Here is a 27,854-nt window from a genome sequence, read left to right on the forward strand (position 1 = left end):
AACACCAAAAACCATAAACACATGAGTAAGTATACTGAATTAGTAAATTCTCTAGCAAAACCTTTAACAAAAGTTAGTTATGTAAATGCTTAATAAACCTAGACAAAATCTCATTCAATCTGATGAGTTTAATAAAACAAAATATTTTTTTTGAATACTTTCTTTGAAAACACTATATTAAACAAAAACAAAAAAACCTTGGGAGGGCAAAAGGACTCTGGGTACAAGCGCTTGCTGGGAAGCTGAGAACCTGAATCTGATCTCCAGAACCCACGTGGGGAAAGGCAAGAATGTCTACTGACCTCCATGTGTGCTCTGGTGTGCACACACAAGAAATACATAAACAGAGGCAGGCGGATTTCTGAGTTCGAGGCCAGCCTGGTCTACAAAGTGAGTTCCAGGACAGCCAGGGCTATACAGAGAAACCCTGTCTCGAAAAAACCAAAAAAAAAAAAAAAAAAAGGGCTGGTGAGATGGCTCAGTGGGTAAGAGCACCCGACTGCTCTTCTGAAGGTCCAGAGTTCAAATCCCAGCAACCACATGGTGGCTCACAACCATCCGCAATGAGATCTGGCGCCCTCTTCTGGAGTGTCTGAAGACAGCTACAGTGTACTTACATATAATAAATAAATAAATCTTTAAAAAAAAAAAAAAAGAAAGAAATACATAAACAACAACAAAAAACCCAAAACGATAGGCACAGAGGCACTCACCTTTAACCTCAGCACTTGGGAGGCAGAGGCAGGTGTCTCTTAATTAAGAGTTCAAGGTTAAAGGCCAACTTGGTCCACATAGCATGTTCCAGGCCAGTCAGGGCTACATAGTGAGACCATGTCTCAAAACAACAAAAGTCACATCTAAAGCTTTGAATCCAGAAATGCAATGGTGCTACTCTGATGGGAAGTCTCCCGTCCCCAATCTTCGTGAAGGATAAATATTGTAATTCCACATGAATAAACTCCACGGCTAACTACAGCAAATCTTACTTTCCATTTCTGAGTTAGACAGAACTAGGACTTAGCACTTCATAAAAACCAATAGTTGGTCCTATTCCTCTCAAACTGTTGTGACCGCGACCAACACTCTGGTAAGCAAGATATTTGCTGTGTTGTACAGGCATGGGGTGAGTTTTATTTAGAACGTTTCTAAGGATTCTGCTTCAACAGTCCTGCATGCAGCATTCGAGCATCTTTATGAAGAAGTCTATTTTGCAGGGATCATGTGTCATCAAGATCTGCAGAGTTCTCGCTGTCATTTGCCACAAGGGCTTCTCTGTTCTCGTAGGTCCAGAAGCCATTGAGATCAATTAGAATGGTAGTGACTGTGTCTCCTTGATTACTGTTGATTAAATCCTGAAGTGAGATTTTCAAAGGGTCCTTTGGTTTGACCATGTCAAAGATTTCATCCTAGAAGAGAAGAAAATATTATGAAAGCTGATTGAAGTAGCTTGTGTCACACAGTGATACAGAATTCAGGGTGGACATCTGAACTACTGTACAAGTTTTTACTGCCGTTTCTTCTTCCCCACCTGATAGGTATCTCTAACCACAGAATCTTCTTGGGTAATTCTTTAGCTGAATAACTATCTCTTATTTTATAGATGAAGAAAACAAGCTCAGTTTGATCTAAGTTCATAGCTAATAAAGGACAGAGCTATCCAATACAGCATTCTCTGAATGCAATTAACTAGTTACAGTTTTTATTGCCTCCTAATGGTGAAGCAAAGTCTTGACACAATTTTCTTTTCTTCCCCCACTGCTGGGAATCAAACCCAAGACATCTAGTCTCATGCCAGGCAAGCTCTGCCACTGAGCTCTGCCACGATACCTTTTAAGTTTTTTTTTTTTTTTTTTTAAATATTTATTTATTTAATGTAAGTATACTGTAGCTGTCCTCAAACGCACCAGAAGAGGGCATCAGATCTCATTACGGGTGGTTGTGAGCCACCATGTGGTTGCTGGGATTTGAACTTCGGACCTTCGGAAGAGCAGTTGGGTGCTCTTACCCACTGAGCCATCTCACCAGCCCACGATACCTTTTAATAAGAGCTCAGCTAAGCAGTGAAACCTCAGGTGGCTCAGAGATAGTGACAGTAATCGTGCCTTTTACTCTCTTCACAGTATGGGGAGAATGGAACTCCATGTTAAAGAACTAGTCATCCATAATAATGAAACTGTTCCTAGACTTAACTAGAATTCCGGAAAGACCCTCTTCTAGGTTATCAAGTATGCAAAATAAATATTTAAAAGGCTTTAACCCGTGTTTTCTAATCATTTGTAGTAAAATTAGGACTTTTAATAGCATTTAAAGAAGCAATTCCATTTTTTGTTTGTTTGTTTGTTTGTTTTTTCGAGACAGGATTTCTCTCTGTATAGCCCTGGCTGTCCTGGAACTCACTCTGCAGACCAGGCTGACCTCAAACTCAGAAATCCGCCTGTCTCTGCCTCCCGAGTGCTGGGATTAAAGGCGTGCGCCACCACGCCGGGCTTGCAATTCCATTTTTAAAAAATTTAGAGTTACTCAGCTTAACAAAATATAAACTTTTAAAGTGTGTATTCTTTTTCCAGATTTGTTGAAGATTAAAGTGCTGGTTCTTAAATTCCTGTTACAAAGTTTGAAATTTCTCCCATTTGTGTATATCTAAATAGTCATTGAGGCTTCTTCTTGGTTAGAATTAGAGTCTTTTATTTTGTCAACTTGAACCAAAAAGACCCTACTGGATGATGCTTCCTAGCTAGTGAAACTGCTGACTAAACGCCATGTGTTCAAATCACGATGGTTTTCTAGTTCTGTATGTGCGTGCACTTGCACACCGAGGCCAGTAGAGAGCATCAGATCCCCCGGAGCTGGAGTTAGAGATGGTTGGGAGCAGCCCCGCATAGTCCCTACTGAGTGCTGGGACTCTTACCTGCTTTGCCACCATTCTAGCCCTAAATAATGGTAATTTACATACGGAAAGATGAGTATCTCTTCAATTTTTTTTTAAAAAAAGATTTATTTATTATTATACACAAGTACACTGTAGCTGTCTTCAGACACTCCAGAGGAGGAACTCAGATCTCATTACGGGTGGTTGTGAGCCACCATGTGGTTGCTGGGATTTGAACTCAGGACCTTTGGAAGAGCAGTGTTCTAACCTGCTGAGCCATCTCTCCAGCCCCCTGTCTCTTCAAACTTAATAGATCAATTATGCAGGCTCTTTCCGGCAGCACACCAAAAAAGGACTTGAATCTATGTAGTCTTCCAGTTGAATGTTGCGTTTACAGTGAAAAGGACTGCTAAGGGATGCAAGCTAACTGATAAATAAAATGAATGTTTTCATGAGAACCCAAGACTAATAATGAAATTATCAAATTCATCAATCAGAAGTCCAAATTTGTCTCCATTTCTGATAACTTAAGCTTCAGTTCAGAACAAGTAACAGCAAAAACCTGATTTAGAATGGTGTTTCATAGTTCATAAATCACTTTCATACAAAACTGGGTACAGCATTACTTAGTATTACTGTGGCTATATTATCTGACAATATGACATAGGTAAATAAAAGGGTAATAACCTTGACATCTTGAAATGACACAGGATCCTGTCCATGGATTTTCATTAGTTCTTGTATAGCCTGTATTTAATGGAAATAAATCTGTAAATAAAAAATTAATTCATAAACCCCAAATACCCTTCTCACCCCAGTTCCTGTGCAGTTCCGCGCTGTGTAAGTCAGTTAGCCCCGCTGTACTGCTGTGCTTCAGTCTTCCTATGCCCACAGCTGGATGAGCTAAACCATGGCCTTCTCTACACTTCCACTTTAGCAACAGAGAACTTGGGTGAGGACGGAGGGTTAAGACTGCAGACTGCTGGTACTGCACAGGAATGTGGGCCCCCAACATGACCTTAGCCACTACTGTTACAACTGCCTTCTCCTGGTTTTCACAAATGTGTATACTTTCACGTTTGGTTTTTTAAACTTTTAAATTTAAATGTATACAAGTGTTTAGCTACATATATGTATGTGTACTACATGTGCGTCTGGTAACCAAGCAGGTTAGAAAGTGTCAGATATCCCGGATCTGGAGCTTCAGTGGTTGTAAGCCACCATGTGGGTGCTGGGAACTGAGGTCCTCTGCAAGAACAGCCAGTGCTCTTAACCAGGGAGCCATCTCTCCAGCCCCACTTTACCATTTTAAAAGGCCCATCTCTCCACTATTTCTACTTAGAAAAAAACAGAGCTAGACTACCTAGGCTTCTCCCTTTAAAATCAAAGCACAGCATAGTAACACAGGCCTGTAATTCTAGCACTCAAGAGGCAGAAGGATCCAGAATTAGGTACACATTCAGTTAGATAGTGGACCTCAACATCCAGGCTCAGCCTAATCACTGTGATGGTGTTTATACACACTACATTTTGTTAAGTATTATGGGGGAAAACTAGCTATGAAAATGTGGTAAACACTACAAAACTATCCCATACAGTAAAAGGTGTTCTCATTCAAACTCAGGAATTTCAGGACCAAGGCAGACTTCATTTTTACATTTGCTGGTGCTGAATGCCTATCATATACAATCAACTCCCCTTTAGAGACCAATATTCTGAGATCCAGTAAGGTCCAAGGTAAGTTCTTCAAATCTGTTGTATCCTGAAGTGTAGCACACAATTCTGGGGCTGGAGAGATGGCTCGGTGGTTGAGAGCACTTGTTGATCTTGGAGAGGACCTAGATTTGATTCCCATTACCAATACAGTGGCATGCTACTACCATCTGTAACTCCAGTTTTAGGGGATCCAATACCCTCCTTGGACCTCCTAGGGTACCAGGTACATAACATGATGCCCAGACATAAAAGCAGGAAAACTCTCATATACATAAATCTAAATGAAATGGAAAAATAGTATATTAAGATTTATTTATTTTATTTATATCAGTACACTATAGCTGTCTTCAGACATACCAGAACAGGGTACTGGGTCTCTGTTACAGATGTTTGTGAGCCACCATGTGGTTGCTAGGAATTGAACTTCAGGGCCTCTAGAAGAGCAGTCAGTGCTCTTAACTTCTGAGCCATCTCTCCAGCCTGAAAATATTTTCTTAGAGCAAATAAACTGTCTAATGTCTGAAATTTTCCTGAAAAGGAACTAGGCATTTACATTTGTTACTGATGACCAAAAGCACAGAATCTCTCATCTCCAAAGGCTAGCCAAGCCATTCACATTCCATAAGAAAACACTGAAAAACTCAACAACATCAGCTTTTACTTTATCATTATATATTCCCTAAAAGTAGAAGGAAAAAAATAGACTTGATTTATATTTTAAAACTATTCTTTTAAATTTAAAAACAAGCTAGGTAAAACTGTCAGTACATTAATTAAAAACCGAATAGTTTAAGATATCTTAGGATCAACAATGCTCCTTTACCCAAACCATACTTACCCTAAAGAAATAATTAAGGGAAAAGACATTCAGGTATCCCTTGTTCTCAATGTCCAGCAGTTTGAAAATGTACTGCAGAGCTGCAGGCTCCTTTCTGTTTTCTAAGGCAAGAACAAAGTCCAGGTAGGTCTTATAGTCCTACAGAGAGAGAGAGCATCCATAGTCTTGAGTGAAATTAAATGAGTATTTGCTGAGATGAAGTTATTTTGTAATCACAGATAGCAAGTTAAACTATTTTTAAAACTATGAAATAAATCCATTTATGCATTTAGTGTTGGTGTCTAGGAATTCTAAGTAGGCACTATTCTGTAGGACAGTTTTGAGAGACCCAGCTCATTTTCTGAGAGATTTGCTTAAACTATCATTTTCTTCCATTATACTAAAAAACTGTCAAGACAGTGATTAAGCTATTTTATGCTGCCATTAAATTTATGTCTTCATTTCAATGTCGTTTCTTTGAAGAATCTATTTTCTCTAGAATGGACAGCAGTCTATTTAAGTTGCTATTCAGAACCCACTCATCCATGTCTGTGGTTCCATTTCTGTGCATCACATCAACTGTGAGCTGAAAATATTTGGGAAAAAATGTTAATTTTCACCCGCCATAGACTTTTCTTTCCTGTCAGTACTTAAAACACCACAGTACGAATACTCAGCATTTGTACTGTATTAGAGATTACACGTAGCCTAAGGATGCAAGTACACTGGAGCCAACATATGGAGCACCTGTAGATCCTGATCCCGAAATGGACTCTGGAACCAGTCTATAGAATCAGGTCTGAGCTTGGTGGCACATGCCTGTAACCCAGCACTTGGGAAGCTGAGCAATGCAATCTGAGTTGAAACCAGCATGGGCCTGCAAGATTATTTCTCCAAAATAAAAGAAAAAAAGAAATCAAAAGATTTTCAATAGAATGAGGAGGTGGTTTAGCTGGTAAAGTGCTTGCCCTTACAAGCACAAGGACCTGAGTTCAAATCCAGTCCCATGTGAAAATGTCCAAGATGGTGGCCTGCACTTGAACTGCTGAGATGGAGATGAGGCTCCTAAGGGGTTGGTGGCCTGCCAGTCTACCTTATTAGTGCCTCCCAGCCAACCAGAGATCCTGTCCCAAGACAGACAGCCTTTCTGGGGATAACACCTCAAGTTGTAGTCACACAGGCATATAAACTTGCACACACAGACAGAAAAGTTTAAAACTATGAATGCCAGCTAGGAACATGAAAAGAACAGGTTGTTGAACCCTTGCAAAGGGGACACTTGTAGGTTGTGTGTTCATATACATGTTTTTATTAATTTCGCTTGTTGAAACAGAGTCCAACTCACTCCAGGCAGTCCTGGAACTCACTGCATGGCTCGGGCTGGCTTCAAACTCCAGGAGCGTATGTCTTAGCCTCCTGAGTGCTGTGCTTACTGACGTGAGCCACCATCCCTGGCAGAATACTCGTCTTATATATAAAAAGGATAGGAAAAGAAATTCACATTTTTTTTTTTTTTTTTTTTTTGGTTTTTCGAGACAGGGTTTCTCTGTATAGCCCTGGCTGTCCTGGAACTCACTTTGTACACCAGGCTGGCCTCGAACTCAGAAATCCACCTGCCTCTGCCTCCTGGGATTAAAGGTGTGTGCCACCACGCCCGGCCCTAGAAATTCACATTCTTGAAAGAGATTTTGTAGGATATGATAAGGAATGGTTTCACATACAATTGTAGTGTAAGAAAGTAAGGAAGTGGCATGAGGATTTTGTTCAGTTGTTACAGTGCTTGCCTGCACTCACAAAGAAGCCCTGACTAAATCCTCAGCCAAGGATCAGGTGGCAGAGCATGCCTGTAATCCTAGCACCGAGGCCAGCTTCAATGACATGACACCCTGCCTTAACAAAGCAAGACCAAACCAGAGTTAAGGAGATGAGCTTCATCAAGGCTCAGCCCCACCCATGTACTGCCCTCATCTCTGCTACTATCATAAGCCTCCAGCAGTCCATGGCGGGAGGCCAGGCCACTTTCCCTTTGGTGCCTGACCTGCTTGCATCAGTGGCATAGTGCAGTGTAGACCTCACTCTTACCTGGATGTTACTTCTTAAGCAGACTTGCCTGGGGAAATAATGTCTCTCCTACATTTCTCTAGCTGTTTTGAGATGCTCTATACTAGTGCTCAACCTACCCAATGCCGCCACCCTTTAATGCAGTTCCTCAAGTTGTGGCAACACCCAACCATAGCATTATTTTCATGAAAACTGAGTAACTGTGATTTTGCTGTTGTTATGAACCATTCTGCAAATATCTGTCTTTGGGGGTGGGGATCAGGGGGTGGTCCTCGAACTGCTGCTCTAATCAGTAGTCCACCTGAATTCAAACTTAAACTTCTCCTGCCCCATTTGTCTGTCCTAGGATTGGGACTATACGTGTGCATCACCTTTCCCAGCCCCTCTAAGATTTATTCCCTGGCCTTTGGCTGTTGTTGTTTAAAACAGGGTATCATACAGCCCAGCCTGACCTTAAGCTCACAATCCCCCTGCCTCCATCCACCAGGTGTTAGAACTATAAGCTTGCTTTCCACCTGTTTTTGATATCGAGAACACTGATTTTCAAAATGCTATTTACAAATTTTCTTCTCAAAGCTGGGTGTGGGGCATCTTTAATCTAAGCACTCAGAAGTGGATTTCTGAGTTCTAGGACAGTGAAGGCTACAGAGTGAGATCTTTCTTATTTATTGATTGATTGATTGTTAAAGATTTTTTTCATTTATGTATGTGAGTACACTGTCGCTCTGTTCAGACACACCAGAAGACGGCATCAGATCCCATTACAGATGGTTGTGAGCCACCATGTGGTTACTGGGAATTGAACTCAGGACCTCTGGAAGAGCAGTCAGTGCTCTTAACCGCTGAGTCAATTCTCCAGCCTCTACTTATTTATTTTAAAAAGATATCTTGCTAGGCATGGTGGTATATATCTTTAATCCCCAGCACCAGGGAGGCAAAGCCAAGTTTGAGGCTAGGCTGACAATGTAAGTTAAAGGCCAGCCAGACCTACACAGTGAGACTCTCCCCTCCTCAGAAAAATAATTTTCTTCAAGTGTTTTCAAAACATTAAAGGGAATATTTAACAAAATCTATACCTCTTTATAACATCTGTATAATCTAAGATGTAAGTTCTAAAACTAAGTGTAACTAGATGTCCATGTATTTTGAGAGGGAAAAGGACAACTACCTGATAGTTATCTTCAGCTATTAATGCAGACACAGTAATTCAATATGACTGTGGCTGGCTGTGTTAGCTTCACACCTGGAACCCCAGCACTTAGGAGACTGCTACAGCAGGAGTGCAGACACAGTAAGTTCTAGCCAGGCTGTGCAGAGGTAGCCTCTGTCTCAACTAATTAAGGCAATGGGCCTGATTTAAATCACAGCATATGTGGTCTGTGTTGGACCCGGAAATTCGATGATTGCCCTATTTACACAGAAATGGTGTACAGGATTTACTGACTGTTCAGTTTTCTTTTTACCAATTGATGCTCCTATACCTATGTCAATGAATAAAAAGATACTTCATTTTGAATGTGTTTTAAGCCTAGAGGGAGGTTTTTTTGCTTTTGTTTGTCTGTTATTTGTTTTTGAGACAGGGTTTCTCTTTGTAGCCCCGGCTGTCATGGAACTCCCTTTGTAGACCAGGCTGGCCTAGAACTCACAGAAATCCTCTGCCCCTGAGTGCTGGGATTAAATGTGTGTGCCGCCACTGCCCAGCAGGCGATAAGTACTTTTAGCTGAATTTCCTTAAGACTAGGCTCAGAATGTCAAGTAATTCCACTGACTTAATAGTCTAAGGTCCTGTTACACACGGACATTACCAATGCTCAAGGAAGCAAGGCCTGCTGGCACACTCCTGAGTCCTGGCACTTGGGGTGGCACGACGGGAAGATAGGAGCTCAAGATCATTCTTGGCTACAAATCTCGTTCAGTGCCAGCATGGTCGACATGAGACCCCGTCTTTAAGAGAGACAGACAAAAACTGTTGATTTATATCAAGAAAATAGCTTATGGAAACTGTAGGAGCCTAAAAGTGTAAACTCAGCAGACTTCAATAACTACCATTTCTCCATCGTAAGTGAGACACTCCTGGAAAACTCGGTCTAAGAAGACATTGGTCATGGTTGCTGTTCCGTAACGGGAGAGCTCTTCTTTACTTAGCATGCCATTATGATCTTTATCAAGATTCAAATACTGACCTTGCAAAAAAGAGAACAGAAACACAAAATGATATTGAAAGAAGACTAATGAGATTCAGTAAAACCAAATCACTCCCAACTGTGAATCCCGCTGTGTGAACCCTGCACCCACATGTGATCACAAAGTAAGACAAGAGCTGTTGTTCCCAGCTAATGAAAAGGGGTCAGATTACATTGTTCTACTGAAAACAAAGCATAGGAAGCATGGAAGAGTTCCAAACATTCAAACATCAGTGATGTAAGAGGTAACCTTAGCCTGCAGTACTGATCCTTTAGTGGGAACACCCTGGTGTAAGGCAGACAGCCTGTGTACACAATGGTCCACCGGACACCCATCCCCTGGGGAAATCAACAGTGGGATTTTAGAAAGCAGAGCCTACCATAGACCCTCAGGGCAGAAGGAGCAGAAAACCAATTTGTTTCTTGACTTTCTTTGGACAATTCCTCATCTCTTAGCTAAAGAAACATAAAAACATAATTAGAAAATAATAGCAATTATCATGTGACAAAATTTAGTTCAAAAAATATTTACCTCCAGTAAATCATCTAGGAAGCTGCATGCTAAAATATCTTGAATTTTGATCTTCCCTTGGGGAAAAAAATAAAAGAGAAGCAATTTCATTTTGAGAATGACTTTTTTATTTAAGATGTTATTTTACAAAGGCAAGCCTATAATTGATATGATAAACAGCTAGACTAGCTCTTAGGATCCTTAAATTTTGTTACAAAACTGAACCATTGGGAAAAAAAAACAAAAAACAAGGACTGGAGAGCTGGCTCAGTGGTTAAGAGCACTGACTGCTCTTCCAGAGGTCCTGAGTTCAATTCCCAGCAACCACATGGTGGTTCACAACCATCGGTAATGGAATATGACACCCTCTTCTGGTGTGTCTGAAGATAGCTACAGTGTACTCATATAAATAAAAAATAAATCTTTTGGAAAAAAAGAGAGAAAACACACACACACACAAAAGCCAAGTAATATGAAACACTCCAAATTATAATAAGACAAAACAAATCCCAACAACCTATAAAACTACATATCTACTTGAATGCCTCCAACTGCAAGAAGCTAAGGAGTAAATTCCTACTAAAATTATGTTATTCAAATCTACAAAAGGTTATGTTATACTTTTCACATAGGGACAGTGCTGGTAACGAGGGGTGGGGCTTATAGCTCAGCAGTTTAAGGCCAAGTTCTGGCTCTTCCTCTTCCTGCTGCCTGTGGATCCAGATTTAAACTCTCAGCTACCTCTCTAGCACCATGTCTGCCTGCATGCTTCCCACCATGATGATAGTGCACTAAATAAACCTCTGAACCTGTAGGCCAGCCCCACTTAAATGTTCCCTTTATAAGAGTTGCTGTGGTCCTGGTGTCTCTTTACGACACTGAGACATAGGTGCCATCCCACCACTGCACAGCTGCTTACAGTCACTGCAAGAATATTCTGGACGCTCTCCATATAAAGGGAAGTGGGTGGGCTTGTACACTTGCCCACTCTCCGAGATGTGCCAGATTATGGCACTAACTTTAAAAACAAAGAGAAATTGTCCAAATTTGTCTAATACTAAGATACTATCGACAAATACTATACGAGTTTTTAAATTAGACAATGTTTTACCTGTTCTTAGAGGATCCAAAAAGAAGAAGAACTTCCTAACTGCTGTACAAACATAAAAGGAGTAAAAGGACTTTTCCAACCCATCTAACTGTGGCAAAGTAGGGATGAGCTCCAGTATGTAGTTCTCTAAGTCCTGGAAACAAAACAAAATGCTGGTCAGCTGTCTTGCCTTGACTTCCCACTAAGACAGACTGGAAGCTAGAATTGTAAGCCAAATAAAACCCTTTCTCCCCTAAGATTGCTTTGGTTGGAGCATTTCATTACAGCAAAAGACACAATATTAGGACAGCAAGTTCCTATATTTAAACTCTCTGGCATATACCTGTATTCCCAATATCTGGGAGGAGGCAGAGGCAGAAGGATCACTGCAAGTTCAAGTCCAGGCTGGCTACAAAGGCTGCAAAGTGAGACCCTGACTCACAAAATCCAAATTAGCAAATACGAGTCTCCTGCGGCGTTTTGTATTTATTTTAACAACTTCGTTTTTACTCTATTTTAGCATTTGCCTGACAGATCAGAGACTCTAAGTTGATAAAAGAACAAGCACTCAAACCAGGTGTCTAAAATGAGCTCTTCCCAGCTCCTCACAGCCTTCATGGGCTTTCTTCCATTCCCCACTCTATATTATCAAAATAAAACTTAGGACTCAGCTTTGAGTTCTTCAGTTCCTTTCCCTGAGTCCCATTCCCTATGCCACACATCCAACCTAGCAGCAAGGCGTGTGATTTCTTTCAGTTTTCCTTTCTTCTTTCCTTTCCACTCCCTTTTCTTTCTTTCGTTTGTTCTTCCTCCCTTCCTTTCCTTCCCAGTGTGGTAGAGGTGAAAGTAGGATGTGCAAAATGTATATTTTTAGCTTTTGAGGGGGTCTTTGGGATTAATAAAAGGCTCAGTATGTGGTGACTGTCTGTTGGCCCTCCCTGCCACCTTAGCTTTTACTCTGGACACACGGGCTCCCATTTTTACAGACCGGCAGGAAGAAGAGTCTATACTACAATGTTGAATACTGCATTCTTAAAGGACAAGAACTCTACATTTTCCTTGGAAAGGACAAGAGGATGATTAAACACATCTCTGAATAGTTAACTCAGTGGCTGACATTTATGCCCAACATACCTTTCTCCTTTGAGCTCTATAAGCGGGCTCCATTTTAGAGATAAAAATAGAAGCCAAAAAATATACCTACATAATTTAGATAGCTGCCAAAAATATGGAAGTAGCATAGCCATTCTGATCAAGAGGTGTCAATCCCATCATAACCTGACCTAATGACATGCACACCTAATAGGAAACAAATATCCTCCTGGTAACTTACCATGTCCCTCTAAGCCTGTGGGTAAAACAAAGCCACATGAGGTTTTTTTTTTCCCTCTATTCTATAAAAAAGGAATTCCCTCATCTTTTCCAAAATAAAATATACTGCCCATATGAGAACATCCAAGAGCTGCTGAGGTGCGATGAAGAGCTTGCTGTGCAAGCTCAAAGACCTGATTCTGAGCCCTGAAACCCACGGACAGGTGGAGAAAGAACCAAGGACATGAAGTTGTCCTTAACCTTCCCATGTTCCGTGGCATGTGTGAGCCCTACTACTTCTCTTTCTAGCCCCTAGAGGGGCTGACTAGGGAGATGGCTCAGTGGTTACTGCACTTGCTATGCAAGTGGAAGAACTAGAGTCAGATCCAAGAGCCTACGTAAATGAGAGCATGCTGGTGATCCTCCTGTAACATCAGCCTTAGAAGACCGACCCAGGGATCCCCAGGGCAAGCTGGCTATCAAACTAGCCATATAGCGAGCTCCGGGTTTGACTCAAAGAGCCCGCCTCAACGAGTAAGAAGAAAGAGTAAATAAAGATGGTTCCTGACATCAACTCAACCTCAGGCCTCCATGTCTGCCCTTGCATACACCAAACACACATACAAAACCTTTTTTTGTTCAGTAATTCCTTTCTTTTCTTTTGGATCTTGAAGACAAGTTCTCATTACACAGCCCTACCACCTTGGAACTCTCTGTTTGGAGCAGGCTAGCTGCAAACTTGCAGTGGTCCTTGTATCCTGGCCTCCTAAGCTAGGATTACAGGTATGTGGCACCATACTTCACTCGTCAATTCGTTTTTTGGTTTTGCTTTTTTATTAAGATTTATTTGGTGTACATGAGCATCTCATCACTGACACACCAGAAGAGGGCATCAGATACAACCACAGATGGTTGTGAGCCACCATGTGGTTGCTGGGAATTGAACTCATGACCTGTGGAAGAGCAGCCAGTACTCTTAACTGCTGAGCTATCTCTCCAGCCCACCTTGTTAATCAGTTTTAAAACCTGTTTTAGATACATTCTATTTACTCATTAATAATGTTTGTTATAAGAGACAGGTGGATTTCTGAGTTCGAGGCCAGCCTGATCTACAGGACAGCCAGGGCTACACAGAGAAACCCTGTCTCGAAAAAGAAAACAAAAAAATGTTTGTTATATAGCTCAGGTTGGCCTAGAACTCTATATGGAGCTTCAGCTACCTCTGAACTCCCAATAATCCTCCTGCCTCAGCTCTAAAGTGCTTGGATTAGAAACATGTGCTAGGATGCTCAGCTTCATTTTCCTTTAAAAAAAGATCAAAGCATTTTTCTAAAGGCTGAAAAAAAAAAAAGACCCCAAAAGACTATTTCTGTGGTTAACATACACTAAAGTTAAACAAAAGACTATTTCTGTGGTTAACATACACTAAAGTTAAACAAAAGACTATTTCTGTGGTTAACATACACTAAAGTTAAACAAAAGACTATTTCTGTGGTTAACATACACTAAAGTTAAACAAAAGACTATTTCTGTGGTTAACATACACTAAAGTTAAACAAAAGACTATTTCTGTGGTTAACATACACTAAAGTTAAACAAAAGACTATTTCTGTGGTTAACATACACTAAAGTTAAACAAAAGACTATTTCTGTGGTTAACATACACTAAAGTTAAACAAAAGACTATTTCTGTGGTTAACATACACTAAAGTTAAACAAAAGACTATTTCTGTGGTTAACATACACTAAAGTTAAACAAAAGACTATTTCTGTGGTTAACATACACTAAAGTTAAACAAAAGACTATTTCTGTGGTTAACATATACTAAAGTTAAACAAAGGCAAAACCAGGCAAGCAAATCATTAGATACAATCAAGCAAAGTAAGACTTAGCTACAATGACAACTACTTGGTGGTAATTAGTGTTAATATTCTGTTGTCTATAATGTTTATTAAATTTAAATCAATACTCACTGATTCCCGAAGGTATCCTTGCCCAGCAACATCATATAAACTGAGTCCTATTCTTGTCTGATGCAGCCAAACTGACAAACAAGAAAATTGCATGTAAATACTAAGATCTGTTCTTTAGCACATATATGAACAAAAGAGTAAGGCGCTAGAAGTGTAGGCCAATTCAGGAACTCTACAAAACCCCATTTCACACACATAAGTAGTCAGCGACATGGAAGACATTTAAGCCAAAAGAAAAAGCCATGAAACGGCAGATCTCAACAGTTCTGCCATGTTTACAACGATGGTAAAACTGATACCCTTGGGGATATTGGTTTCCAAACATTAAACTTGGTGTTCCACCAAACTGAGAGAGCTGGCACAACATTGTGTCTTCAGTGAAGCCTGTATCCTCCTGAGGTTAATTACTGCAGCCAGTCTATTAATTAACAACAGTACACAGTAAGATTCTGCAGACCATATAGTCTTAGGAGATTCATACCAACTCCAAAATATTTTAATACAGGCTTCTTGAAAACACCACAGTTGTGGATTTGAGAGTATCCTTTCAGGCATAAATATTAGTGAAATGAAATTATGAGTAAATTGAAATCATTTCAAACCTACTCATTAAAACTCTTGCTCTGCTTTTTTAAAGAATTAAAGTGATTTTTACTGCTCAGCCAAGTACACCAGACAGAAACAGGCCACTAGGGCAGGCTGTGGATGGCTCAGGTTTCCAACTGAGAGTGCAGTCCCTTGGTCTTGCAGGAACATGCCGATTGATGGTTCAGCTCTCTCTCAATCTGTTCCTCGCTCAGGACACTTGCAAAGAGCAACTGGTTCCTTACTCAGATGGCAAAGATCTCAGCAGATCAGGAACCGGCCCTATGTGCTTAAGGGGTCTCAATACTTTACCACAAACCATAAAACGGACTTGTACAACACCGTGTCTTGTGTTGTACACCTTTCTGCCCAGCGTGTAAATCTATTCCTTCACATTGTTGTTAAGACATCAACCTAAGAAAGATGAGGACACTATGGGAACAGGACAGAGGAGAGGACACATGTGACCAGAAAAATGAACACAATGTTTCTGCTATCTCTATTTTGCCACCGTCGTTAGGGTACACAAGACTTTTGAATAAATAATGAGCTCCATTATAATACACACACAGTTCTGTCTGGTGTCCAGAAGAATCAATAATAGGATAGGGAAAAGTGATGTGACATGGAAGACGTCACAGAGAAGCACAGACCGAAGTCTACTTGATTCCCAGAGAAGAGTTCAAACTAACACACACAAATCACCTTTTCGCATGACGTAGTTAAAGAACTGCATGATGGAAATTCGTCCATATGAATCTGTATGAAGGAGTTTGGCAAAGACTTTTGCAGTAAAAAATTGCCTAAAAACAGGAAATAAAGATTAAATTCCCTACCAGCATAGTATAAAAATGATGTCTGTAAGAATTACCTAATAACATGAAAACAACTAAATGTCAAAGTAAGAGACTATAAAGCCTCTTCACGGCTCAACACTTGAAACAAGTTATAAATACTTACATGTTCTTTACATTCTTCCAAGAATGAAAGACCTAGATGCATGCATGCTTAGCTGCCTGTTGTGACAGCCCCCTTGACCTAACCTCAGTAAGAGGCAGGGCCCTCTGCAAAGCTGGCTTCGGGTGTCATTGTGCAGAGTGGGGCTCCTAAGTTGCAGGAGGAAAATTAGTAGGGTTGCTGGAGACTTATCCATCACACCTTAGGGATGGTGGACAATGGAATCAGAGCAGTATTCTAGCCTGTTTCTGTGTATAAAGGTGATATGGGACAAGTACTGCTCTACGCCTGCAGAATCTGGACACAGCAGCTCCAATGGTTCTGTTCTTACTGTGTGAACTAGCTGGTTTTGTGTGTCAACTTGACACAAGCAAGAGTCATCAGAGAGGAAGGAGCTCAGTTGAGGAAATGCCTCCATGAGATCCAGTTGTTAAGGCATTTTCTCAATTAGTGATTGATGGGGGAGTTCCCAGCCCATGGTGAGTGGTGCTATCTCTGGGCTGGTGGTCTTGGGTTCTATAAGAAAGCAGGCTGAGAGGCTGGAGAGATGGCTCAGCATTTAAGAGCACTGACTGCTCTTTCAGAGCGCCTGAGTTCAATACCCAGCAACCAAATGGTGGCTCACAACCATTTGTAATGTGATGCACTTCTGGCATATAGGTGTACACACAAATAGAACACTCATATATTAAATAAATAAATTAAATAAGGAAGGAAGGAAGGAAGGAAGGAAGGAAGAAAGGAAGAAAGAAAGAGAGAGAGAGAGAGAAAGAAAGAAAGAAAGAAAGAAAGAAAGGAAGGAAGGAAGGAAGGAAGGAAGGAAGAAAGAAAGAAAGAAAGAAAGAAAGAAAGAAAGAAAGAAAGAAAGAAAGAAAGAAAGGAAGGAAGGAAGGAAGGAAGAAAGAAAGAAAGAAAGAAAGAGAGAGAGAGAGAGAGAGGAAGGAAGGAAGGAAGGAAGAAAGAAAGAAAGAGAGAGAGAGAGGAAGGAAGGAAGGAAGGAAGAAAGAAAGAGAGAGAGAGAGGAAGGAAGGAAGGAAGGAAGGAAGAAAGAAAGAAAACAAGCAAGCAGGCTGAGCAAGCTAGTAAGCAGCACCCCTCCATGTCCTCTGCATCAGCTCTTGCCTCCAAGTTCCTGTCCTGACTTTCTTTGGTAATTAACAGCGATGTGGAAGTGTAAGTTGAATAAACCCATTTCTTCCCAACTTGCTTTTTGGTCACGGTGTTTTGTCCACAGCAATAGAAAACCCTAAGATACTGTGCCATCCCACCTCGATAACAGGTACAAAACAGTAACAGTGGTTCTCAATCACACACACACACACAGCACTGGTTCAAAAGCATCGCTCATTCTGAAGGTTGTATGGAGAAGGAAAGGAACCCAAAGCATCTAGAGAAAAACTCCAGGTGGAGATGAGACTGGTCAGATCAGTGAGAAAACACTCCCTCACCCAGAGTTCTTTTGTTTTGTTTTGGGGACAGAATCTCACTATGTAGACCAGGCTGGCCTTGCACTCACCAAGATCTGCCTGCCTCTGCCTTCCAGTGCTGGGATGAAAGGCATGCACAGTGCACTATCCCAGCTAAGGAACCTCTTTCCAATGCCAGCGCACAGCTACTCTCAACATACAGAACATGTGCTGGGAATGAGAGCAGAGCTGACTGTGCATGCTGCAATTCCAGCACTCAATAGGTTGAGGCACAAGAATTGTGTGTTTGAGACCAGCCTGAGCTACAGAGTGAGTTTCAGGTCAGCCTGGGCTAGAGCTAGACCCCAATTCAAATCAAACTAAGTCAAGCAAAGCCAAATCACAGGAAAAAAAACCACTTTTTTTCTTAGCAGAATTTCTGAAGGTTTTGCTTCCATTTCTGCTGCTCTCTAGTGGATGGGAAATGTCTTTAAAGGCACCTGAAAACAACCACCATCACTTTTGATGAGAACTGGCTCTGAGCTTGTTCATATTTAGAGATCACATCTCAGCTCGTGATAGCTAACCAAAGAGCCATCACATTCCTGGCGTGGTTGCAGCACCGTGTTCTATAAACGAACATTTCTAATCTAGCCTATCTATAGATGAACTAAAATCATGACTGTAATTCTACCTATGGGATCAATTGCTGAGTATGTCACACTGATGTCTAAGCATCTTATAATAAATTTCCCTTGGTCATTAGATATAGTGTAAATGATTTAATATAGTGGTCATGATTTATAATACACTGGCCATGATGTATGTAGCATTTAAAAGGTTATCTATAAAACTATATTAAAGAATTTGTCTAAAAGGAATATTATGATCATATAATCACATAAATAGAAAGTATTACGTGTTTAAGTGGATGTGGGTTGATATAAAGGCCATATAAATACATAAATTATCATTAAGCACTCAACATGCAAAAAGCCCATTGTGGGGTTTGTACATTATGCAGTTCCTGCTCTTGGGTATGCACCTCCAATCTGCTGTGAAGATGCCCACCACCTTAGGTGGCCAGCTCTCTGCTATAGACACCTAACTGCCTGCTCTCATTGCAACTCCGGCCAGTGAGTTTAATGTCATCATTTGTGCTTAAGCTTTTGTGTGCCCCTAAAACTGGCTTTATAGTAAGCAAATTTGATTTGTATTTATATTTAACAGACTATAAATAGGAAAAAGTAAATCTTTACTAAGGAATTTAAAAAGGAATGAAGACATAGAATCAGTAAACATTATTTTGTTTATTCTTTTTGTTTTCTCTGAGACAGGACCTTGCTACACAGCACAGCATAAACTAGCCTTGAACTTACAATCCTCCTGTCTCAGACTCTAAAGTGTTAGAAGACAGGTGTATACCATCATTCCCAATTTGAAATCCCCCCTACCCTGCCCCCTGCATGCATCCTACCATCCTTCCTGCTCCTTTTGTGATGGAGGTCTTACTATGTAGCTCTGACTAGCCTAGAAATTTCTATGAAGAAGAGGGTGGCTTCATATCATTGTACCCTCCTTTCTCTGAGACAAGATCTCTCTACAGAGACCAAGCTGGCCTTCAATTTGTGCATGTGCTGGGCTTACAAACAGGTGCCACCACACCCAGCTTTGTATTATTTCTCTCAATAACTCCACAGCAACACCTTCGTATGGGTGGGATATGTATGTGTTGCTGTGTGTATGTGCATGAGCAAGCCTGAATGTGATAGAAGGCCTTCCTCAATGTTCTCCACCCTATTTTTTGAGACAGATTCTCTCAACTAAACCTGGAGCTCACTGATTTGACTAGTTTGCTAATCAAACTACAGGTCTGACCATTTAAAATCACTCTTCTACCAACACTGGGAGTCACACACATAAGCTACCACACGTAGCTTTTATGTAATTGCTGGGAATCCAACTAACTAAGCCAGCTTCCCAACCTCCAACTTTTTCTTGACTATAAATAACTGTATTACATTTTAGTTGGTCAAAGTCCAACTTCCATCAATATTTGAGGCATTAACAATGTCTAACATGGGGCTGGAAAGATGGCTCAGAGGTTAAGAGCACCGACTGCTCTTCCAGAGGTCCTGGGTTCAATTCCCAGCAACCACATGGTGGCTCACAACCATCTGTAATGAGATCTGATGCCCTCTTCTGGTGTGTCTGAAGACAGCTACAGTGTGCTCATATAAATAAAAATAAATAAGTCTTTTTAAAAAAATGTCTAACACAACAACAACATGGTCCTTTTACAATCACATTACTCTTACTTGCACTTTGGTCCAGCCTTTTCACCAACCTTCAAAAAGTTTTCATAATTGATCATCGCTTCCTCTCCAATCATAGGTGGTGTCTGGTGCTTATCCAGCAAAAACCATAAGTTCTTAGGAGAATTAGAGAAATGACGGTAAGTTAACAATAGACTTAAGAATGTAAATGCATCATTCCTGTCTAATAAAGTTAAGACAAACTTAGGCCCTATCATCTTGATTACTAATAATAACTAACATCACGTCTACTAAAGGTTTAAGCTTTCAAAATATATTGCTTCTTTAGCCCATGCAACTATCTAGTGTAGGCAGCTCTCTCTGCAAGTGAGACTCAAAGCATAAAGGTAGCAAGTCCACTGCCTAAGTCAGGCCATGGCAGGGCTAGGTTCTAACCCTCTGCAGAGGACCACACTGCCGTGTTGTATTAGGATTGCATGGGGACTTGAAAAGCAAAACCACACCAGCAGCATCTTTGGAAATCGGCCATGCAGGCGCTGGTACACATGCACACACTCTGCTTCAGACACCTATGCAGTGCCAGCCACTCTGCAGAGATGACTCAAAGACACACAATAGCGTCCTGCAGGACTTAGAGGAGACATAAACCACGTCGACTGCACTCGTACCTGCAACTCTTCGTTATCTAAGAGTTCTCTGCTTTTCCGCTGCAGAAAGACAGCTCTAGATTCCTCTCGTAATTTCTGTAGTAAGACTTCATCTTCAGCTGGCAACTTAAAAACACCGTGGAAAAGTCACCTTATGTTCACATCGAAATAAGAGTAGCTTAACAGTCTGGGCGAAGCAAGCATGCTTTTAGGAGCCTACGTCACCTAATCGTATACTTATTACTACTGTCTATAATAAAAGCTAGAAGAGCCACTAGCTCAAAAAGGGGGGAGTTGGGCTTTTTCTTTCTTGTACCACTTTATATTGAATCTCAAGATTTTAGTGGATTTAAAGTACTTTATCACAGTGATAAATCAACCGTAAAAAATATATAAGATGTTCAATGAAATCATCTATTTTTAAAATATATGCTTTGGACCCTACTTTTGAAATTACATTTCATTTACAGACTCAGAAGTAACCACTTAGACAACACACTTACCCTGTAATAAAACCGGGGAATGGTCTTATAGAATTCGGTTGTGTTTTTTCTACCTCCTTTCCATTCTGAGTAGTATTTGGTAAATAAATCCATTTCTTCATCTTTTAATTCTTGTTCGCTTTTTTTCCCTAGTAACAACAGCAGAAAAGTAAGACAAGAAAAGCACATATATCAAGAATTATTTTTACTTAGGGCAGCCTATACGTTACAGTCCAGTTAACATACCTGCAGTGGCAGAAAGGCCTTCAAAACGGTGGTTAGACACGGAACATACTAACTTGCCTTCCCCTGTAACGGCCTCCCACACACCAACGCTAAACTGTATACCGTACACAAGTACAATGAGAGCCTGTGTGCTCTCAAACTTGTACCCATCAGTGATGCTCACCACTGTCTCTCTTAAAGACCTTCCAAGTGTTTCAATTCGCACTGCCGGGACCGGAGGATGCTCAGTGGCACAGTGCTTACCTAGCGTATACAAAGCCCTGGAAAGAAACAATAAAGAGAACACCGGGGCACCTACCATACTGAGTCCTGGGTTCAATTCTCAGTACTAGCAACAGGCACAGCTCCTGAATCATAAAAATCTCAGCCCTCAAGACCACAGGGCTTCCTCATTAAGAAAAACAAGGAAACTAACTGAAACTCGAAACTCAGTGCTCTGCTGTCTCTCGCTCTCTGCCCTGCTATGGTCCTCTATCATCACCCCTGCCAGCTGCTGACAGGTGACTTTCTCAGTGAGCCGTTTTTCTTTATTTAGGAAAACATGTATGGAGATAATATTTACTGAGGTTCAAGTTCTGGGCAGTGTGCACGCTACGCAGGCACTCTAACACTGAGGCACACCTCCAGATTCCCAAGCCTATTTTTTTTTAAAACAGAATCTCATTCTGTCGCTCAAATGGCCTCCTGTCTCAGTCAGCCAAGTGCTGGGATTATGGATGAGAGCTACCATGTCCATCTAGCAAGATCCCAGGTCTTCTCTGCAGGTTTTTTTCTGCAAGTATAAGCTCTCACACACTCTGATAATTTAGAACCTAGGGAGTGTAGCTTCACTTCAGCCTCACTGGGCTCTTCCATTCTATAATCTAGTTTTTCAACACTAGTTTTTCTGTATTATTTTCTTCGCAAGATGACTCTAGGGATTCCTCAGCCCTTCACCTGTCACGGCATTTCCGTTGTCCCTGTCACATTAACCTTTAACCTTGGACCAAGCCACAGGTTCTTTAATAAGGCTTGGTACTACTTGAGCAAACTGCAAAATTTTGCAAATAAGATGGGAATTGAAAAGGACCAATGAATTCTCTGTCTAGAGGCCACTGATGATTCTTCACAAGCAGGAATGAGAGACAAGCACAGTTTTAACCTCAGAGTCATCAGGGAAGCAACAGTGAGGCAGAGCTAGGGGGAGGGGAGCACACAGTGAGCTGCTGTTGTCTGTCTTTAAAGGGTTTGCCTTTACTCTTTTGGAGACAAGGTGCATCAGTAGCCCTGGCTTAGAACTCACAATTTTACAGACTAGCCTAACTTGTTGATCTTCCTGCTTCTGCCTCTGGAGTGATGGAATTACAGGTATGTACCTGGCCTAAAAAGGTTTCTCAACTGGGAAAAATACCAGCTTTTTATATGCTCATGATAATAATTAAGAAAATCTGATACTACAGGTAAAGGGCTATCCTTAAGAATATATTCTTAGGTATGCGAAAGATAATTAGCACATAGGATCTACTACACTGATGGCAGTAGCCGTAAGAAGAAGCTATTAATATTAACCACACAATCTAGGTAATTTGCTATACATTCATGGTGCAGTTGAGGTATTCCTATTAAAGGTGAAGAGAAATGTAGCAAACTTTGGTGGGGGACCAGAGAGTTGACTCAGTAGGTTAAGAGCACTTGCTGCTCTTGTAGGAGGCTCCGGTTTGCTTCCCAGCACCCACATGGCGGCTCATAACCATGTGTAACTCCTGCTCCAGGGGCTCCAATATCTTCCCTGGCCTTTGCAGGTGTCAGGTCTCAAAGAAACCTGGGACAAAGAGCTGAGGTGCCTACTAACATATCAGAGCAGAAGCAGGAGCCCAGCATTACCTAATACCTGTGGCTTCTCCCAGCTCTTCTCACCCCAGCTCCTACCCTAAATCACTCTCCAGTGGGCTCAGCTTCCCTTCCTTCAGCTTCTGACCCTACAGAACTCAGGCATGTTGGCTACTCACTCCCTTGGCTCGGCTCTTGGTTCCCATGTGCTCTCTTGGTCCACCCCCACCCCCTTCCATGCTCTCCCCACCGCTCCCCTCTATGCCCCAGTCTATACTGCTGGTCAGATTCAGTCTGGACCTTTCTAGTCTGAACTCTCCCTCATATCTACAATAAAAGCTTCCCCTCAACCCTATGTAAGCCGCGTCCTCATTGACATTCAACAGGCAACACACAAAAATGGTACACGCGCATACATGCAGGGTGTTTTAGTGGCAATGGAAATGATGGAGGAGAAAAGGCAAAGTTAATGTAAGAGAGAGAGGAGAACACTGAAGAGAAGCCAGAGTATATGAAAAGGAATGCAATCCAGTGAGGGACTTCAGGGACTCAAGTCCAATACACAGTTCTTAATAGAGACAGGGTTTCTCTGTGTAGCCCTGGCTGTTCTGGAACTCCCTGTAGACCACACTGGTCTCCAACTCAGAGATCCACCTGCCTCTGCCTCTCAAGAGCTGGGGTTAAAGCCATGTGCCACCACTACCCGGTGACAATACATTTTAAAGGTGAAGGTTGGTTGTAAGGTTATATACCTAAGACCTGAGTGAAATGGTAACTGGAAACAGTCGAGGCTCTCCTTTATAAACTGCCTCTACTTCTTCTTTAAGATATATATTTGAAAAATACGCTCATCTATTTAAGGTGAACAGTGGAGGGCAGACTGGAGGTTTGGGAAGATGAGAGGAATAAAGTGTAGAAAGGCAAACGTTCTTCTTGCAGATGCCACCAAAACAGACACTTCACCTTAGAACTCACCATGGTTTGGGTGTTCTTTTTGGTTTGAGTCTAGCCTTTAATGGCCGAGCCATGCCTACAGCCAGGTTCTGTTTTTCTTTAGCCAATCGCAGCTGCCTGGGTGCTGGTGTGGAGCTGGAAGGATTTAACCAGACTGGCAAGTAAGTGTGAAGGACCAAGGAACGAGTAATGTAAAACGGAATCATGAAATTTAAAATGGAGGGTTAAGTGAAAGAGAGAGTTAAAAGGTGGCAGGGACTCCGGAGGCAGGAACAAAAAGGGTCAATAAGTCAAGTCTAGCCTCGGCTAGATGATAAAACGCTATTTCTAGGGAAGGAAAAAAACCTATAAGGATGAATTATAGGTCTTGAAAAGATTGAATGTTTGAACCAAGGTTCGTAAGTCTAAGATCGTGGAAAACGGAGGTCACCGTTATGCTCTCATTCCTAGCAGGGCATTTACCAGGGAAGTTTGGGTCACCCCTTGGTAGATCTCCAAAGCACATTCCACTCTGACTCCTTTGTCAGAGAAGTTTAACAGACGCGGAAAGTACGGCTCTCACTTGCTCCTCCACCCTATCCACCCCGTTCACCACTTCTAGCCCGGGGCGGGCTATCTAGAGGGCGGTCCCTCTCAAACTCACTCTTTGGATCCGTGTTGGGCGACGCTAGCCGCCGGCGAAGCACGTCTTTCCAGTCCATGGCTGCCTCCCGCTCAGAGGACCCTACATTTGCGGTTTGTTAAGAGCTCCACCCACTGCTAGCCGCGACGTCAGACGCCGCCAAGACAGGTGGAAGTTAATTAGGACGCCTGGACGCCATCTTGGGCACGGGCGGAAGCCTTGGCTACAAAGGAAAAAAAAAAAAAGGAAAGGAAAGATGCTGTAGTTATTCCGGATACGGCGATCACGCTAGCATGGACGAAAATCAGACATGAAGTAGATGAAAAAATTATCCTTCTTATGGAGGTGTCGCAGCTCACCAAGCCAGATTTCTAAAGGCCAGAAAAAGCCTGCGTGACTTCTTCGCTTGGGCATTTGGCGCGTGCGCGCCACAGGTAATGGGACTCCATTGCCATTTCCGAATTGAGAAAAGCATTTTCGTCACATTTTATTCTTTTTCTGGAAACCTTAACCGTTCCTAAGATGTAATAGACGCAGCCGTATCCAGCCCTTTTGGATACTAAAAGTTTCAAAATTATCTTGGTTTGTTTGTTTATCTTCTCCGTACTCAACAGAACGCCGGAATTCAAGCGGTCCAGGCCCCCAGCACCTCGTTCAGCGCGGTGCGTTGTGGGTATTGTAGTTTTCACCGCGTTTATGGTTCCTATAAGCATGAGTGGCGCGGCGAGTTGTTTAATGAAGTGAACTTCGTTTGTCGACCCTCCGTACAGTTAAGTCTGAGCTCTTTCTGGACCTCACTTCCTTCCCTATGATGTTTATGCTGCATTTCCATGGTCCCTCTTCTCCGAAGAGTTTTGCGGCCCGGAAAGAGTTGTGAAGAGCAGGGGACCCTAGACTGGCTTTTCTTGCGGCTGCTGGGACTGCGATTGGCGGTTCCTGTTCGTTGTTATTTCCCTGTTCTAGCTCCCTTGGTATCCCGCCCCTCTTCCGGACCGTCGTAATCCACACGAGTCAAACTGGGAGTCCATGTGCTTTTTCCTCAGATTCGAAAATTGGAAGGTAACAGGCACTTCAGGATTCCCGTTCCGCCTTCTGGTTTAGGGATTGCTACTGGTGTTGGATGTCCTTGGATCCTTATTTAATGAATAGAACACGTGTACTTTCCTTACCATTATATCGCTCCAAACACATAGTCTTGATTTGTTTGTAAGGGAGAAACAAAAAAGTCTCTGTTTCAAGAACTGCGCCTCCACTATCCTCAATACCTTAATTTTACGTAGTGGAGTGAAACTTTTATTTTTAAGCCTCATTCAACTCACTGCAGCATGACCTTCTATTTGTCTGGTTTTCGAAACATCCCGAAACTTTGGAAGAGCAACCCTTACTTTGAGCTAGGCCCTGCGACCTCTTCTGCCCCCTTCTTTCTCTGTGCCATCGGGAACCAACAGAGATGGTTTTCTGTTAAACCTACGACCCCTCCAAATAGCAAAGCACTCAATCTACTGGTTACCAAAGCTAGGACACACAGGAAAGGGAATGACAACAATGGGCAGGTTTCTTCTGATCCTCATTACTTCGCTGCTGGAGCCGCTAAGAAGAGGTCCCACATAGGTGCTAACCCTCAGAATCAAGGTCATGCCTTGCCCGTGAGAAGCTCTGTCCAACTTCCAACTAAACCCTTGAATTCCGCAGAGTGGGATAAACTTAAAGAAGATTTCAAAGGAAAGGCCAGTTTTGAAGACTTCATCATTTCACAGATGGCACGCAACTGTTGTTCAGTAGATGTGGCCAAGTCTCTCCTGGCTTGGGTAGCAGCAAAGAACAATGGCATCGTGGGATATAATCTACTCGTCAAGTATTTATATCTCTGTGTCTTTCATAAGCAGACGTCAGAAGTTATTGATGTCTATGAAATCATGAAAGCCAAGTACAAGAGTTTAGAGTCTGGGGGTTACACCCTTCTCATCCGGGGATTGATCCACTCAGACAGATGGAGAGAGTCCTTGTTGCTGTTAGAAGACATTAAAAAAGTCATGGTCCCTTCCAAAAAGAACTATGGTGACTGTATACAAGGAGCCCTCCTTCATCAAGATGTGAACACAGCTTGGAGTTTGTATCAGGAATTGGTAGGTCATAATCTCATCCCTCCGTTGGAAACTTTAAAAGCCTTCTTTGATTATGGCAAAGACATAAATGATGATCACTATTCAGACAAACTCCTGGACATACTTTTGTATTTAAGGAATAACCAGCTATATCCTGGAGAGTCATTTGCACACAGTATAAAAACGTGGTTTGAAAGGTAATTTTGATTTTGTGTATGTGTTGTTTATTAGTTGCTGAGACTGATTTTATTCAGCTTATGCCTTTTCCCATCTTGAGATAAAAGTTATTTCTCCTTTAAAACAAAATATTCTCCTAAGAAAGTAATAGGAATAATTTGTGTCACACACTACTTGTCACATAAAAGGAAATTATAGCACACCTTCTGTTTTTATATAAACAGATCTCTTCCTTTTAGAACTATATTTTATTTTCTGAGGTGTCTAACATGAATAACAGGCAACATTATAGCAAGTAAAGGTTTCGTGTCTGTGTGTGGGCATATGCACATAGCAACAATAGAGGTTGACTTTAGGTTTTTGTTTTTTGGGGAGTTGTTTGTTTGTTTGTTTGTTTTGTTTTGTTTTGAGACAGGGTTTCTCTGTATAGCCCTGGCTGTCCTGGAACTCACTTTGTAGACCAGGTTGGCCTCGAACTCAGAAATCCGCCTGCCTCTGCCTCCCGAGTGCTGGGATTAAAGGTGTGGGCCACCATGCCCCGCTCTGTTTGTTTTTTGTTTTTAATCAAATTCCAACATTTGAGACTTTTGAGACCAGAGGCTCACTGAGCCTGGAGCTTAGCATTTTGTTTAAAGTCACACGTAAGGAAGCTGCCTGTCTTCACACCCATATTGCTGGGGTTACAGGTTCAGGCTGCTCTGCCAGGCTTAAACATGGGTTCTGGAGATCTAACCTCAGATCTTGCTTGTGCAGCAAGTACTTTACCGGATGATCATATCCTTATTTTCAAAGTTAGTAACTGAAATAATGTGCAGTAGGTAGGCTGTAGTCCCTGTGTTTCATCACTTACAGTGGTTAGAATGGATGGGGCAGATCCTGATACTCAAGCATTAGATGGAGAACCAGCCTTCCATTTTATTTTGCGTCTTGTCTTCTTTGGCTATTGCTTTGACTCATGTTATTAACCACATAAATATCTACTGCTTCTCTCTCTCTCTCTCTCTCTCTCTCTCTCTCTCTCTCTCTCTCTCTCTCTGTGTGTGTGTGTGTGTGTGT

The 27,854-nt window shown here is 41.7% G+C and overlaps 2 protein-coding genes across 2 annotated transcripts in view; one reads left to right on the top strand and one right to left on the bottom strand.

The window, feature by feature from the left end:
• Positions 1 to 485: 485 nt before the first annotated feature.
• Ppp2r3c (protein phosphatase 2 regulatory subunit B''gamma) lies at positions 486 to 24,955 on the bottom strand. The gene is made up of 14 exons (XM_021178796.2): positions 24,876 to 24,955; positions 24,538 to 24,739; positions 20,907 to 21,034; positions 20,425 to 20,529; positions 19,799 to 19,911; positions 15,823 to 15,920; positions 14,533 to 14,603; positions 11,269 to 11,401; positions 10,179 to 10,234; positions 10,027 to 10,102; positions 9,510 to 9,646; positions 5,424 to 5,561; positions 3,557 to 3,616; positions 486 to 1,406 (listed from the first exon to the last, which is right to left on the bottom strand). The coding sequence occupies exons 2-14, from the start codon at positions 24,593 to 24,595 to the stop codon at positions 1,218 to 1,220; spliced, it is 1,362 nt and encodes a 453-aa protein (XP_021034455.1). The 5' UTR covers positions 24,596 to 24,739; positions 24,876 to 24,955; the 3' UTR covers positions 486 to 1,217.
• Prorp (protein only RNase P catalytic subunit) overlaps positions 24,909 to 27,854 on the top strand; it is a 98,158-nt gene continuing 95,212 nt past the window's right edge. The window contains exon 1 of the mRNA XM_021178794.3: positions 24,909 to 26,818. Within this exon, the coding sequence (XP_021034453.1) occupies positions 25,842 to 26,818 (977 nt within the window). The 5' untranslated portion in view covers positions 24,909 to 25,841. The remainder of the gene's footprint in view (positions 26,819 to 27,854) is intronic.

The sequence above is a fragment of the Mus caroli genome, unplaced genomic scaffold (assembly GCF_978045245.1).
Source record: "Mus caroli unplaced genomic scaffold, Mus_caroli_1 scaffold_14, whole genome shotgun sequence".
NCBI classification, from domain to species: domain Eukaryota; kingdom Metazoa; phylum Chordata; class Mammalia; order Rodentia; family Muridae; genus Mus; species Mus caroli.

Coding starts and splice junctions, on each gene's coding strand:
- Ppp2r3c (XM_021178796.2), bottom strand. CDS start 24,595: ATGGACTGGAAAGACGTGCTTCGCCGGCGGCTAGCGTCGCCCAACACG. Junction 21,035..24,537: donor GCCCAACACGGATCCAAAGA/GTGAGTTTGAGA, acceptor TGTTGTTACTAG/GGAAAAAAAGCGAACAAGAA. Junction 15,921..19,798: donor AAGGCTGGACCAAAGTGCAA/GTAAGAGTAATG, acceptor TCCTGTTTTTAG/GCAATTTTTTACTGCAAAAG.